Below are 14,425 nucleotides of genomic sequence, written 5' to 3' on the forward strand. Positions count from 1 at the left end.
CCAAAGTCAGAGATGGCAGATATGCTCCATCTCACCATTGTCCCTTAGCCGTGTGTGTGTGACCTTGGGCATGTTCCGCTCCCCTCTGAGCCTAACCTGTGATTTAGGGGAAACATCAAGACACCTGCCTCATGGGGCAACTGATTGGGAGTGAGCAAGACAGGGTCTGGCTCTGGAGGGCATCCGGCCAGAAAGGCCAGAAAGGGACAGTCGTTCCCAGCTGTGGGCTCACCACCTCCCCGCCCCCATGTGAGCACAGCCCTGCCCTGCATGAAAATAAGAGAGCTGCACACACCTCAGGCAGGTCCCCAACCTTGACTGTCAGCCGTGGTACCCACAACTATAAAACTGTATAATGAAAGCTGCCCTGCCTACCTCCTGAGTGGCCCCCGGAGGAAATCAAATCCTAGAGCCTCAGGAACGTGAAATAGCAGTTGCAGACACTATGGTTACTATTCTCACTACTATCATTATAATGATCTTCACACCTCTAGGATTACTTTCTTTTTTTTTTTTTTTTTTGAGGGAATCTGCTTAATTATTAAAATAAATATTTACATTGAAATACAGTTTAACTTAGTAGCTTTCCTCACATTTTCACACTTTTACAAGAGCCACAGAGGTCTCATTCATGTTTTTAATCACAGGAATTACATTCAATTACTCCTCACAATCACCAACTGGAAAGATTATTCCATTACTTTTGAAGGACTTGGGTTGGCATCAGCGATGGTAGCCAAATAAATGAGATTTCTATGTAACACATGTTAGTACTGGACGCACTCATTCGCCCGGCCTTTGTTCCGATACTCCATGATACAGCGGATCAGCTGGTCATTCTCCAGGAGCTGCTGGATCGTCTCCTGATTGACTTGCGCCTTGCCTCTCAGCCAGTCTGGTACGAATGCCACTGACATTCTGGGAAGCCAGGTTGGAAGCCAGTCTGAGACCCAGGCGCACCTAGAGCAGGGCCAACCACCGCAGTTCCATATGACCTATGACGCAGCAGGACCTAGGATTTCTAATACAAACTTCTACTGGCCAGAGGCAGTGAGAAATCTGAAATCCCAGGCTGCAGTTTGTGTTGGAGGCCTCCCGGGCCCTTTCAGAATGTGGAGCCGTCTGCTGACACATCAGACGTGACCTTGCCCATCTCCTGCTCCTACACCCTCTATCGTGCCCCATCACCCTTGCAGGACAAAGTCCCAGCTCCTGAGTTGACACCAGTCCTCTGAGAACATGCCTGCCCCCGAGGCAGTCTGGATGCCAGCTAATCTTTAGACTTAGGAAGCACTTTCCCACCTCCTGGCTCCACTCCAGAGCTGCATTCTTGCTGCGTGGCCTTGAAGCTCACGTTCCTTCTCTGGGCCAGGCCTGAGGCTGATGAGAGGAAGGGGCACCTGACCAGCTTTTGGGGAAGGAAGCAGAGGTCCTGCAGCTCTTACCTGGGAGGTCTGCTTCAGAATTCTAGTTCTCAACTTCCAACAAGTTCCTCGGTGGGTCTCATGGTACCCCCAGCACTAGGCCCCAGAGGCTGGCCCAGTACATTTGTGTCTGGGGGGTGCGTGCCCAGTCCCCAGAAGGGCCTGTTTTTTGAACTTTGGGCTCTAGAGCCCAAGCTTAACCCAGGTATCGGAGTCTAGGCTCTATCCATGCCCACCTCAGTGTCCCCATCTGTACAATGGGACCTGAATTCAAGGCCCAGTATGTTCCTCCCAAGGGGTAAGGACTCACAGCCCCCTCTGATGTCCTTTCCCCCAGCCTGTGTCCTGGGGCTAAGAGGGCTACCCCACCCCATCCCGCTCACCCAATAGGGCTCTTTCTCAGTTGGGGCCTCCATGTGCTCTACTCGGTGTTGGCCAGAACGAAAATGATGTTGAGCCCCTATCTCCCCACTGAGGTTCCCATAGACTCAATTCCCAAAGTGCCCAGCCGTATCAGAGGTTTGCAGTTCTCCCAACATACCCTTCTGTCAAAGCCTTCCCTGGATTGTCTCCTTTGTGGACTCCTATTTAAACTTCAGGGCCCAGCTAAAAAGACCCCTCCTCTGAAAAGCCTTGCCAGACCCTCAGGCTGGGTTGCCCCTCCTTCAGGTCAGCCCCTCACATATTCAGGATATCAAACAGTTGTTTCCCCATGGAACCTCTGGAGAACAAGGCTAAAGTCTGACCTGTGAGTATTATCAGAGTCTGGGTGAGTCAGTTGCAATCAAGAGACCTGAGGACTTCCTGTGACACCCACCCTCCCCTACTCCCCGCTGTCAACATCCGCTGGAAGGTGTGAGCCCTGAGCTGGCCCACCCCCTTCCTCCCTATGTCTATTCCTCATCGGCTTTGGCAGTCCCAGGACACCATTCCTGCCAGGGCTGTGCCCACACCCTCCTGGGACAGGATGCTCACACCCTCCAGAGACAACACATATCCATTCTTGCCACCTCTCTCCCTTCTGTAGAGAACCAGATCCATCCTTCCTCCCTTCTTTTCTTCCTTCCTTCCTTCCACAGATGGAAACTGAAAACTTTGTTAACTATACACCATGAGTTGGGGATCCCGCAATGATCAAAAAAGATATAGTGCCTACCGGGTACTATGGAGTATGGAGGGAGAGAGTAAACCTGTAATCACACGGGTATATCTAATTATTTTCTGTGAGGAGCATGACAAAAAGTACACAAGAACCACAAGAACCCTGCCCTTGTCTGGGGATCAGGGAGGGCTTCCTGGAGGAGGTGATGTTTCCACTGAGCCCTGAAGGATAAGCAGAACTTAAAGAAGCAAAAAGGCTCTATGTGGGGAGAAGGGTCTATTATAGACAGAGAACAGCAAGTGCAAATGCCTGAGACAGGCAGGAGTTTGGTGATAAGGACTAGAGTCTGGCAGGGCTGGTCCACACTCCCAAACCAGCTGCCATCTCAGGAAAGGGCATGCATCATTAGTGTGTCACTATTTGAATTGCCACAAACTGAATACTTACATGTACCCAGCACCCAGATCAAGAGATATTTCCAGCTTCCAGAAGCCCCCGTCATGCCCTCCCTGTCCAGTCACTCCTCCCAGAGGGCACCCACTGTCCTGACTCCTGTCCTTAAACCTTGTGAGCACTGAGTCACCCGGGACGCCTCTCTTCTGTCTGCTTCTTGTGCTCAGCATTACGTCCAGGAGACTCACAGTGCTGTGCGTGGCAGCAGCATATTTCGTTGTATGAATGCACCACAGCGTCTCTGTCTGTCCCGCCGGCCACGTGCCTTGGGGGTGTTCTGAGTTTGGGGCTACGATGAATATAAGACGAACGTACATGACCGTTCCTGTACCTGTTTCCTGGTGGACACATGGACCCATTTTTCTGAACTAAATCCCCAGGAGTACAATTGCTAGGTCGTACTTTGAGAAGGTTAGGAAGTTTCTGCTCCTGCCAGCAGCCTATGGCAGCGGCATGTCCCCTGCATGACACACATGTGGTATCAGCAGTCTTTTTCATTTTATCCACCGGTGGGTATGATGTGTTATCTTAGTGCTGTTAAGTTTGCATGTTCCAGATGACCCATGATGATGAGCATGTTTCTCTCTAAAAAGGTTTGGAGGGGTGACCAGTTAGCTCAGTTGGCTAGAGAGTGGTGCTAATAACACCAAGGTTGCCGGTTCCATCCCTGCATAGACACTGTGAGCTGCGCCCTCCTTAAAAAAAAAAAAAAATTGGAGATTTGGGGGGTTCCCTGTTTACAGCACCTGTTCGAGGCTTTTGCTTATTCCCCTCCCTGACCTTCTTACCCAAATGTGACACCAGTCTTCTCTGGTGGAAACAATCCAGAAGGCCATGAAGGAGAAGGCGGCCATCACCAGCTCCCTGCTCCTCGCCACCCACCCCTCCTGTAGCCCGCCAGCATGTCTGGGGTGGAGCTGAGGTATCGTGACCTTCATGCCACAGACATGGTACACCCAGCCCAAGGTCACCAGCTCATGGCCATCCTGTGCTTGCTCTGGGTGGGCCCAGTCCGAGCATTCTATTCATTCGCCTGCCCCCTCCCTACAGCTCTGCAATGTAGGTGAGCCACTGCCCAAGGCCACCAACCCACAACCAGCTCAACCTTGTCCTCGATAGGGGAGAAGACAGAGCCGGACACTCACCTACTTCTGCAGCCCCACTGCTGCCTACTGTGCCGGGAGCCATGATGAACCAGCCTGGCCCTGCCCTCTGGGCTCCCCTGGCCTACAGAGGCAGCAAGTAGTGGGTGGCAAGGAGGGCACCCCCTACCCCCTTCCTAGCCCGACCCTTTGAGGGTCCCGAAGTCCCTCTGACTTGGGGAGGAGTGAGGAAAGAGGCTGTGCAAGTCAGCAGGGCTAGGTTTAGCCAGGCCTGGAATGCCAGGCCAAGGCACGCAGCTTCCAGCCGGGAGAAGCAGACCCTGCGTGGCTGGCTGCGGAGGCTGTCTGAGCAGGTTACGTTTCAAGTTATCGTCCCTCTTGGCCGAGGAGAGCGGGTCCTGCACCCATCCTGGACAGACCAGCCTGGCTCTCCCAGTGGCACGCAACATGCAAACCCCCAGCCCTCCAGGCCTGGCCACCGGCTTGTCACTGTGCCGTGTGATGCTGGGTGAGCCTCCGCCCAGCTGTGGGCCTCGGCTTCCCCTTTGGTAAGGGGGCAGGCGGGGCGGCTTCCAAGGGGTAGGTCCACCCAGGTGGTGCCGTCCACACATGTTGTTACTGACCCCGATGGGCTCAGAGATGCTGAGTCACTTTCCATGGACATCCAGTGCGTGAGTGACAGAACCAAATCCCACTTAACATGGAGCCTGAAAGTGCTTCTGAGAAAGAAAGACAGGGTAAGTCCGGGGAGGACCCTGCATTCCTTCCTGGGACATCCCCATCTGCTCTGGGGCGCTCTTTACTCTGGCTTCACTGAGAGGGCACAGTGTGATTGCCCACCCCCCAGGCCCGGCATTGTGCACTGTGGGCTCGTTGCTCGTCTTTGCCCTGCAGTCTCGTCATTACATGTTCTGGTACACGTGTCCTCAGGCACATCTGTGTGCCCCCTACACTGTCACCCCCAAAGCTATGGGTCTCAGATGACTCAATTAGACAGCCAAAATCATTCCTTAGTGACCCAGGACATGAGGGGACAGGGAGCCCTGGCTGCTGCCCCCCAGCCCTGAGCAGTGGCCAGTGTGCCAGGGAAAACCCCTCCCCACTTGGCCCATCAAACACAAGCCTGCAAGTTGGGTGCCTTCTCTGGGCTTGCATAGGACCAACGTCACCAACTCAGGACTGTCCCCAGTGGACAATGCAGGCTGTTGGGGAGGGGGAGCCCCTGGTGTCCACAGCAGCGGACACAGGGCCAAGCATGGGGGAGATGTCAGGAAGCACTGGTTCCTGGCGAGCCCAGTGGCAGCTGAGATTTCTGGCTGAGGAGGGCCTGGTTACACAGGAACGTGGCCGTGCCAGATAGGGTTTCTACTTGGATGGGCCCCAGGCCCCACAGCCAGAGGAGTGTCCCACATGGAGCCCCATGTGTGCCCCACAGCCAGGCAGAGTGGCTGGGGAGCATGGCTCTGCCACTGCCGGCTGGCCACTCTGAGCCTCAGTTTGCCCATCAGGAACATGGCTGGAGGCCTCAGGAGGCCCCTTCAAGGCACGCTATGGGCCTTGGCCCCTTGCCAGGCCCTGGGCTCCTAGGTTCCAGTCCATTCCAGTAACAGTGTGCTATTAACTGCAAGGCCAAATCTCTCACTCTCACCTGGTCTCAGTTTGCTTGTCTTAGAAATGGGGAGATTCCAGCTCAGCTGGCAGGGATGCAGTGAGCTTTCTGTGCGGTGACATAGGCCTGGCTCTGGTTATAGCAGGCTCGCAGGGACTCTGCCTTCCTTTGTCCTCTCATGGATTGGGGAGGCCATGCTGTGCCCTGAGATGGGTGAGGCAGTGGCCTCCCTGAGTCAGCCGTGCCCCGCCCACCTGCACTTTCCCAATACCTCCCTTCCCCCTTCCCATTCCCCTTTCACTTCCTTGGCTCCTCCGGACCTCCATGCCCCCAACTCTTGCGGTTCTGAACCCCTGGGCCCAGCAGGGATGAGGCCACCCAGCTAGGAGGGTGCTGAGCTCCTCACACTGACCACATCCCTGGGAGCCCACTCGGGGCCTGGGACTTCAGACCCCATGTCACTGCCTGTCCTGGTCCCCTGCATCCAGTCGCCCCTCTGCCCTTTATCATAGCCCAGGCACAGGTGCCTGAGATGCAGGGTCTGTATGGCAGGGCCTCCTATCTCTGAGATTCCTGCTGGCATGTCTGCTGACACCTGGGGTGTCAGGGCCAAAAGCCTCCAAAACCCCACTTGGCCTGAATCTGAAATTGCTGCTGACCTCACCTGACTTCATCCAACCTGTCGCCCTGCTTCTCAGGCTCCTGTGTGGAAAGCCAGAGGAGCCTGGAGTCTGAGGGCTACCTTGACCTCCAGGTGACTTTGGGCAGGTCCCCACCTGCTCTAGGCCAGTTGCTGTGGGCCCAGGTGACAAATGGGCTTCCAGAACCTCCTGGAACCACAATTTTGGGGAGACCTATGAGGCCAGGATGCCTCAGCCTCCCCACACCCCCCAGACTGCTGGGAGGATCTTTAGGCCCCAGGGATATTCTCCTTCCCAGCACTAGGAGTCTGTCTGAGGCACCTCAGTTTTCTCATGTGGAGAATGGGGACAACTAGCCCCCCTAGGAGGAAGGTTGGGGAGAAGAAAGGGCTAAGATGGTGTGTGTGGGGGGAAGCCCAAGACACCTTGTTTTCTATTTCTGAAAAACTCAATCAAATAAGCAAGGCTGGGAATTCCCCAGGAGGATTGGGCATTTCTCTGACTGCCCTGGGGGACTGGAAGAGAGAGGGTAGTTCTTAAGGATTTTTAAAAACTCTCCCAAGAAGTGTCAGCAGTTCTCAGTTTCTCCAGGCAGGGATCCCCCTTTCATAGATGACTCCATCAGGGAGCAGGGAAGGCCCAGGGCAGGCTGGGCCTGAGGGCCCTGGGAGGGGCTCTGGCTAAAGGCCAGGCCTGGGTGGGGACCATGGCCCTGGCTGCTGCCCAGAAGAGCACACAGGGCCCAGCCCCTCGCTCCTGCCTCTGAGCCTCACTTCAGGGGCTGGTCACCTCGGGCTGGTCACCTCGTGGGGGGACCTTCCCTGACTGCCCTTTAAGGAGCTCCCTCCTTCCTAAGGAAACCTGTTGCTTTCCTTCATAGGCCATCAGACTTTGTTCTCTGCTCTCTTGTTTGAGGTGTGTCTCAGGGATCACACCTGCTTTATTCAGGGTGTTACTCAAAACTGTTCAGTGCTGTTGTGCTCTGGAAGCGTGCCTGACTGGTTGGTGCTGGTGCGTAGGATGCAGGAGCAATGTGATCCAGGAGGTTTGGCTCTTGGCTGTGCCCTTGCTGTGTGATCCTGGCTGGGTTGCCTCCCCTCTCTGAGCAGGAAGGCTACAGCTGTTATGGTAGAGGATGGAGGAAGTCATGGCAGGCTTCCTGGAGAGGGCAGCCTGAGAGCTAGCCTTGAAAGCTGAGGTCAAGTTAGGCAGCAGGCAGAGGAATGGCAAGCCCAGGCCCTCCCAGAACCTCAGGAATCCTGAGATCCAAAATTTCCTCTTGAGACCATCCTGGGAGCAGAGGAGGAAGCAAGGGAAAGAAGTGGCAGAAAAGAACAGGCTTGGAGCCTCAGGACCCATTTCATTACTGACTAAGGGCTGGTGGCTGTTCTCTCTGGGCCTCAGGAGATAAGAGCTGGGGTGGGAGGAATTTAGACTTTGGAGCACCCTTTGGACCCAGTCCCTGGGGGCACTTCAGGGGACACTTTACCCAGGGAGGGGCAGTGTGAGGCCTGGTGGGGGAATGGGGGACTGGGCCTAGAGTCCTTCACACCGGACTCTGGGCCTGGGCGTGTCACCAGTCCTGCCTCAGTTTCCTCATCTGTAAAAAGAGTGTGTTTGCTGGAAATGTTTCATCCCCTCATTCAGTTACCCTTCACTGAGCACCTACTGTGTGTGGGGGGGTCTTTCTTCTACCTCTCAGCCCCACCTCAGTTTCTTTCTCTGAAAAATGGAGCTGGGGGTCCCCACCAGGTGGGGCGGCAAAAGGGCTCCAACACAGGACAAGGGGGCTGTTTTCCGGAAGAGGGTGAGGGAGTGGGCCTTTGGAATGGACTGTAAATGTCCCCTGGCCTGGAGGCCTTTGCAGGGTGGGGGAACCACAAAGAAAAAAATCACCAGAAAGGCAGGTGAAGTCCCCATTGGCTGAGCTAGTGTGGGCTGTGTGCCTGCCCCAGTGACAGCTCTGAAACTCCCTGCAAGGGCAAAGTTCCCAAGCGAAGAACCTGTTCACTTCCTCTCCGGCTGGTCTCCTCCCCCTTCCTCTGGCCTACTCCACTTCCTCTTTTCCTCCTCCCCCTTGCTTTTTCTCTGTAGCTTCTCCCCTCCTCCAAGGCTGTGGCCCAGTGCCTACCGCCAAGTACCCTCCATCTGCCTAGAGTCTTTTGTAAGGGCCGAGGAAGGACACCCAGGCACTCACTCATTCAACAAAGCAGGGCCGTGGGGTGGGTATAGTGGATGTGATGGCGACTCTGGAAGGGTTTGCTGAGGATGGACCCCAAGCTCTGTTTTTCAGAGGAAGGAACTGAGGTGGGGCTGAGAAGGGGAAGAAACCGCACACACAGTAGGTGCTCAGTGAGGGGTAACTGAAAGAGGATGAAACATTCTAACAGAGTCTGGTGGGGTAGGCTGAGTTCTAGATGCTGGCCCAGGGCAGTTGCTTTAAGTGTGTGGGGGGAGGGTGCATGTTGCAGATGCTAAAGGGCTCCCACTGAGGAGGGACCTTGGAGGCGGGGCCTTGAAGGGTGCATAGGAGAGCACCAGGAAACGGCTGCTACAGACTGCCAGGATTGTTCCAGTCTCAGGTCAGGTGGGGCTGGTGCTCCAGCCCCTTAGCCAGGCCCTGGTAGAGAAGAGGTGAGGTGGCAGCACAAGTCCTGCTTGGGGACCAGGCCTGCTCTCCACCTCATGTAGCTGCCTGGAGCCACCTCAGAGTCTCCCATCCCATGCCCTGCAGCCCTGGTCCAGCCTACCCAGCACCCCTCCAGGCTCAGCGAACAGTCAGGAGTAGCCTCATCAACAGGCAGCATAAAGGGTCACCCCCTAGTCCCTGAATCATAAGGTTGGCAGGTCCCAAGGTGGCTGGCCAGATGCCCATGACTGAGAGACACGGGCCAGGGACAGAGCAGTCTGGTCCTTGGGAAGCCGGGAGTGGATGGGCTGGGAATGTCCACCCAGGACTGGGGTGGTGACGGGGGAGCTGCAGTGAGTTTCTTGGCAGTTATCTGGGAATGCTAGCATGTGGCTCTGAGCCTGTGGGTTCTGCTATGCACTAGGCGATGGTCACCCTTCCCACCTGGTTGTGGCCTCCACAACCTTCAGAGACCTGCCACCAGCCTCCTAGGCAGTGGGCTGGACCAAGCCACCTCTTCCCTGGACGCACATTCCACTTCCATATATGGACTAATTGGTCACTGGTTTCAACACACTCTCAGTGAGCACCTATTATGTGCTGCAAAGCCCTGGGCAGGCCTGGCTGGAGACAGACCAGTGGTGACAGGTCAGTGCCCCCACCTAAACCGCCTTTCCCATTCTCATTCATGTAACAATACAGCTTCTTGTCACCACCTCTGAGAAGGTGCATGCTCTTCTAGGCGGAGCCACATAGATGTCCCTCTGGGGTCCCACGGCCCCTGGGCTTCCGTCTGCCATGCCCTGAGCACGTTGGCCACCATCTGGATACAGGCTCTGCCTGCCTAACTGGCAGCGCTCAAACCAGGGAACCACCCAGAACAGGACACCCAAGTCTTGCCTAGTATCTGGAATGTCTCAGGGCAGTAAAGAGTGACAAGGAGAGGGTCTCCTCTGAAGCCAGCTGGCCTTCAGCCACTGTCCCTTCTGCCACGCCCCCCAACCCTAACTCATCTCTGGCTCATTGAGTGTCTTTCCCCAGGCTTCGGGGACCTCCAGATGGTCCAGGAGGGCAGTTCAGCTGTGGCTACACATGACAGAGGATGGATGGTGGGCTCTAGAGCTGTGCTGAGCAGACGTGCCTGCCTACCAGTGCCCACCAGTGTCCGGCAGCTGCCCTGGACACAGGCCTAACCTCTAGGCCTGGCCTTGTCTGGGAGTGACCAGGCAGCCCTGAGAGGTAGCCTGGCTCCATGGGAACAAGTTTCTGTGCTCTATAGAACCCACCTCTTCCCAGGCCTGCAGCAGGGAAGCCTTGGAGGCCTTTTCACAGGCAACTAACTCCCAGCCAGCCACTGGCTCCTGGGGGCCTGCCCTGTCCCTGGGGACGGTGGCCCTGAGGCCCTCGTTAGGTAGCTACAAGCCCCCTGCCTCCCCCATGCCATGTCCTATTTCGCAGCTCTAGGTCTCTGGGTAGAAACGATCCCCATTTAGCAAGGTGAGCACCCCGGGCCGAGGTACCCTAACCCAGGCTTTCTGGGTAGTTGAGCCAACGTGGGGAAGAGTGGATGGCGACTCCCTAACCACCCCTCCCCCACAACTGCTCCTTAAGCGTGCGTCCACAGGGACCCTCACATCTACGTTGACTCTCGTGTCCACGGGGGAGCGGGGAGCTCACGGCACATGTGACATCCACACCCGGAGGGTCCCGAGGTGGGGGATACGGAGAGACCCGCAGGCCGAGTCCAGGCCTGGCTACGCGTGGCCGGACGGAGCACTGCCCAGCGGGGCGGTGGCCCACGGCTTGCACCTTTCAACCGCGGGCCCAGCTCCTAAGAGCGGCCAACGCCAAAACTCTCTCCCTCCTCCTCTTCCTCAATCTCGCTCTCGCTCCGAGTCCATCTCTCTCTCTCTTTTTTTTTTTTTTTTTTTTTTTTTTTGCAAAAGGAGGGGAGAGGGGGTGAAAAAATGCTGCACTGTGCGGCGAGGCCGGTGAGTGAGCGGCGCGGGGCCAATCAGCGCTCGCCGTTCCGAAAGTTGCCTTTTATGGCTCGAGCGGCCGCGGCGCCGCCCTATAAAACCCGGCGGCGCGACGCGCAGCCACTGCCGAGTCCGCGTCCACCCGCCAACACAGGCCTCTCGCCTCCGCCGCTCCGCCGCCGCTGCCAGTCTACACACCCTCCAGGTAAGGCCCCGAGCCGGCAGGGCGACCTGACTGGCGCCGGGCCCCGGCCTTCCCGGGGCAGACAGCGCCTGTCGCCACGGCCCCGAGGACAGCCCTGGAGCTTGGGGAGCAGTGGGGCTCGTGAGCGCCCAGCGCGGGGCCGGGCTGCGCCCGCGCCGTGCTCCCAGGGTGCCACCGTCGGGGCCGCGGGCCTTGGTCGGAACGGACGGCTAGCTCCGTTGGGCCACCGGCTGGTAGGGTGGGTGGGTGGGCGCGGCGGGGCCGCTGCCGGGTGGGGGCTGGGGACACCGCTGCTCCTGCGCCTGCGCTGCAGGGCCGGCCGCCGCGGTCGCCGGAAGGGGTGGGTCGCCGCGGCGCGAAGGCGCATGCGTACATTTCTTTGCCGCGCCGGCGGCTCCCGCGGGTGTGGCCTCCGCGCGCCTGGTCGGCCGGCGCTGTTTGAACGGGGTAGGGGCGGGGCCGGCGGCTGGGGCGGGGCTGGAGGCCTGGCTGGGTGCCGCGCGCCGCGGGGCCGCCTCTAACCAGCGTTTGCCTTTTATGGTAATAACGCGGCCGGCCCGGCTTCCTTTGTCCCCAATCTCGGCGCGCGCCGGCGCCCTCTGGCGGCTCGAAGGCGCGTCCTGCCGGAAGTGGGCAGGGCGGGGGCCGCCCCGCCCGGCGCAGGCTCACGGTCCGGCTTTCCCCGCAGCTCGCCATGGATGACGATATCGCTGCGCTCGTGGTCGACAACGGCTCCGGCATGTGCAAGGCCGGCTTCGCGGGCGACGACGCCCCCCGGGCTGTGTTCCCCTCCATCGTGGGGCGCCCCCGGCACCAGGTAGGACGCCAGCCTCGGGTCTGACTTGGCAGGCGGGGATGCGAGCGGGCGGAAGACGACGTCGGCTCCTCCGCAGGGGAGGCCTTCGCTTCGGGCGCTGGGTCGTGCCCGAGCTGAGGGCGCCTTGCTCCTCCCTCCGCAGGGTGTGATGGTGGGCATGGGCCAGAAGGACTCCTACGTGGGCGACGAGGCCCAGAGTAAGAGAGGCATCCTGACCCTGAAGTACCCCATCGAGCACGGTATCGTCACCAACTGGGACGACATGGAGAAGATCTGGCATCACACCTTCTACAACGAGCTGCGTGTGGCGCCCGAGGAGCACCCTGTGCTGTTGACGGAGGCCCCCCTGAACCCCAAGGCCAACCGCGAGAAGATGACCCAGGTCAGTGCCCTCCTGGCCTCCTCGGAAGCCGCCCCGTCTTTTCCGGCCCTCCTGTGCCACGCCTTTTCTCACTTGTTCTTTCTTCTGCCATTCTCCTAGGGGTTTCTTCTCTGACCTGAGTCTCCTTTGGAACTCTGCAGGTTCTATTTGCTTTTTTCCAGCTGGAATCTTTTCCGTGTTTGGCTTTCTGACTAGTTGTTTAAAGTGTCCAGTGCTGTGGGTGTAGGTACTAACACTGGCTCATGTGGCAAAGCCAATGCGGAGGATGTGACGTGGCCTGGGAGTGTGTATTCAGTAGGTGCACAGTAGACCTGAAAATCCCCGTCTTGGGGTCCCCAGCACACTTAGCAGTGTTCCTTGCACTCTGCATGTTCCCAGTTTGGCCTGACTGTCTGACGGCTTCCTGAGTGTGAAGTGGCCCATCTTTCCCTACAGATCATGTTCGAGACCTTCAACACTCCCGCCATGTACGTGGCCATCCAGGCTGTGCTGTCCCTGTACGCCTCTGGCCGCACCACTGGCATTGTGATGGACTCCGGTGATGGGGTCACCCACACTGTGCCCATCTACGAGGGGTACGCCCTCCCCCACGCCATCCTGCGTCTGGACCTGGCTGGCCGGGACCTGACCGACTACCTCATGAAGATCCTCACAGAGCGTGGCTACAGCTTCACCACCACGGCTGAGCGGGAAATTGTGCGTGACATCAAGGAGAAGCTGTGCTATGTCGCCCTGGACTTCGAGCAGGAGATGGCCACAGCGGCCTCCAGCTCTTCTCTGGAGAAGAGCTACGAGTTGCCTGATGGCCAGGTCATCACCATTGGCAATGAGCGGTTCCGCTGCCCTGAGGCGCTTTTCCAGCCTTCCTTCCTGGGTGAGTAAGGCTTTGACCTTGCCACCACACAGTGGTCACTTTTGTGGCCACACTGGAAGCTAAATCTGGCCTCTGTTCCCCTCAGGCATGGAATCCTGTGGCATCCATGAAACTACCTTCAATTCCATCATGAAGTGTGATGTCGACATCCGCAAAGACCTCTATGCCAACACAGTGCTGTCTGGTGGGACCACCATGTACCCAGGTATCGCCGACAGGATGCAGAAGGAGATTACCGCCTTGGCTCCCAGCACGATGAAGATTAAGGTGAGTGTCCGCCTAGCCTGTGCTGGCCTGGTCACATGGACCGTTAGAGAGCCCCCATTCGGAGTTTACTGTAGGATGCATCCACCTGTGGTTGTCAAGGCAACAACCTTCCTGGGGTAACGCTCAGCCCTTGGGGCTGTTCCATCAGGTCCTTATGCTAACTGTCCTGTTCTCTCCCAGATCATTGCGCCCCCTGAGCGCAAGTACTCAGTGTGGATCGGTGGCTCTATCCTGGCCTCGCTGTCCACCTTCCAGCAGATGTGGATCAGCAAGCAGGAGTACGACGAGTCCGGCCCCTCCATCGTGCACCGCAAATGCTTCTAGGCGGACTGTTACTTAGTTGGTTACACCTTTTCTTGACAACCTAACTTGCGCAGAAAACGAGATGAGATTGGCATGGCTTTATTTGTTTTTTTGTTTTGTTTTTTTTTTTGATTTTTTTTTTTTTTTTTTTTTTTTTTTTGGCGCTTGACTCAGGATTTAAAAACTGGAACGGTGAAGGTGACAGCAGTCGGTTGGAACGAGCATCCCCAAAGTTCTGCAATGTGGCTGAGAACTTTGATTGTACATTGTTCTTTTTTTTAATAGTCATTCCAAATACCGTAAGACGCATTGTTACAGGAAGTCCCTTGCCTGCCCAAAAGCCGCCCCACTTCTCCCTAAGAAGGGCCAGTCCTTGCCCGAGTCCATACCGGGAGGGTGATAGCATTGCTTTTGTGTAAATTATGTAATCCAAATTTTTTTAATCTTCGCCTTAATACTTGTTCTTTTTGTTTTGTTTTATTTGAATGGTCAGGCATCATGGCCTCCCTTTTTGTCCCCCAACTTGATGTATGAAGGCTTTTGGTCTCCCTGGGAGTGGGTTGAGGTGTGGAAGCAGCCAGGGCTTACCTGTACACTGACTTGAGACCAGTTCAATAAAGTGCACACCATAAAGAAA

The 14,425-nt window shown here is 57.0% G+C and overlaps 1 protein-coding gene and 1 pseudogene across 2 annotated transcripts; one reads left to right on the forward strand and one right to left on the reverse strand.

Moving 5' to 3' along the window:
* Positions 1-689: 689 nt before the first annotated feature.
* Positions 690-917, reverse strand: LOC308491656 (SS18-like protein 2; annotated as a pseudogene). The gene has a single exon. The product of its transcript is annotated as an SS18-like protein 2 (transcript).
* A 10,123-nt stretch (positions 918-11,040) lies between these two features.
* Positions 11,041-14,425, forward strand: ACTB (actin beta). Its single transcript, XM_081036279.1, has 6 exons — positions 11,041-11,145; positions 11,834-11,962; positions 12,105-12,344; positions 12,780-13,218; positions 13,304-13,485; positions 13,666-14,425. The coding sequence occupies exons 2-6, from the start codon at positions 11,840-11,842 to the stop codon at positions 13,807-13,809; spliced, it is 1,128 nt and encodes a 375-aa protein (XP_080892405.1). The 5' UTR covers positions 11,041-11,145; positions 11,834-11,839; the 3' UTR covers positions 13,810-14,425.

This window comes from Rhinolophus hipposideros (genome assembly GCF_964194185.1).
Source record: "Rhinolophus hipposideros genome assembly, chromosome: 23".
Classification (NCBI taxonomy): domain Eukaryota; kingdom Metazoa; phylum Chordata; class Mammalia; order Chiroptera; family Rhinolophidae; genus Rhinolophus; species Rhinolophus hipposideros.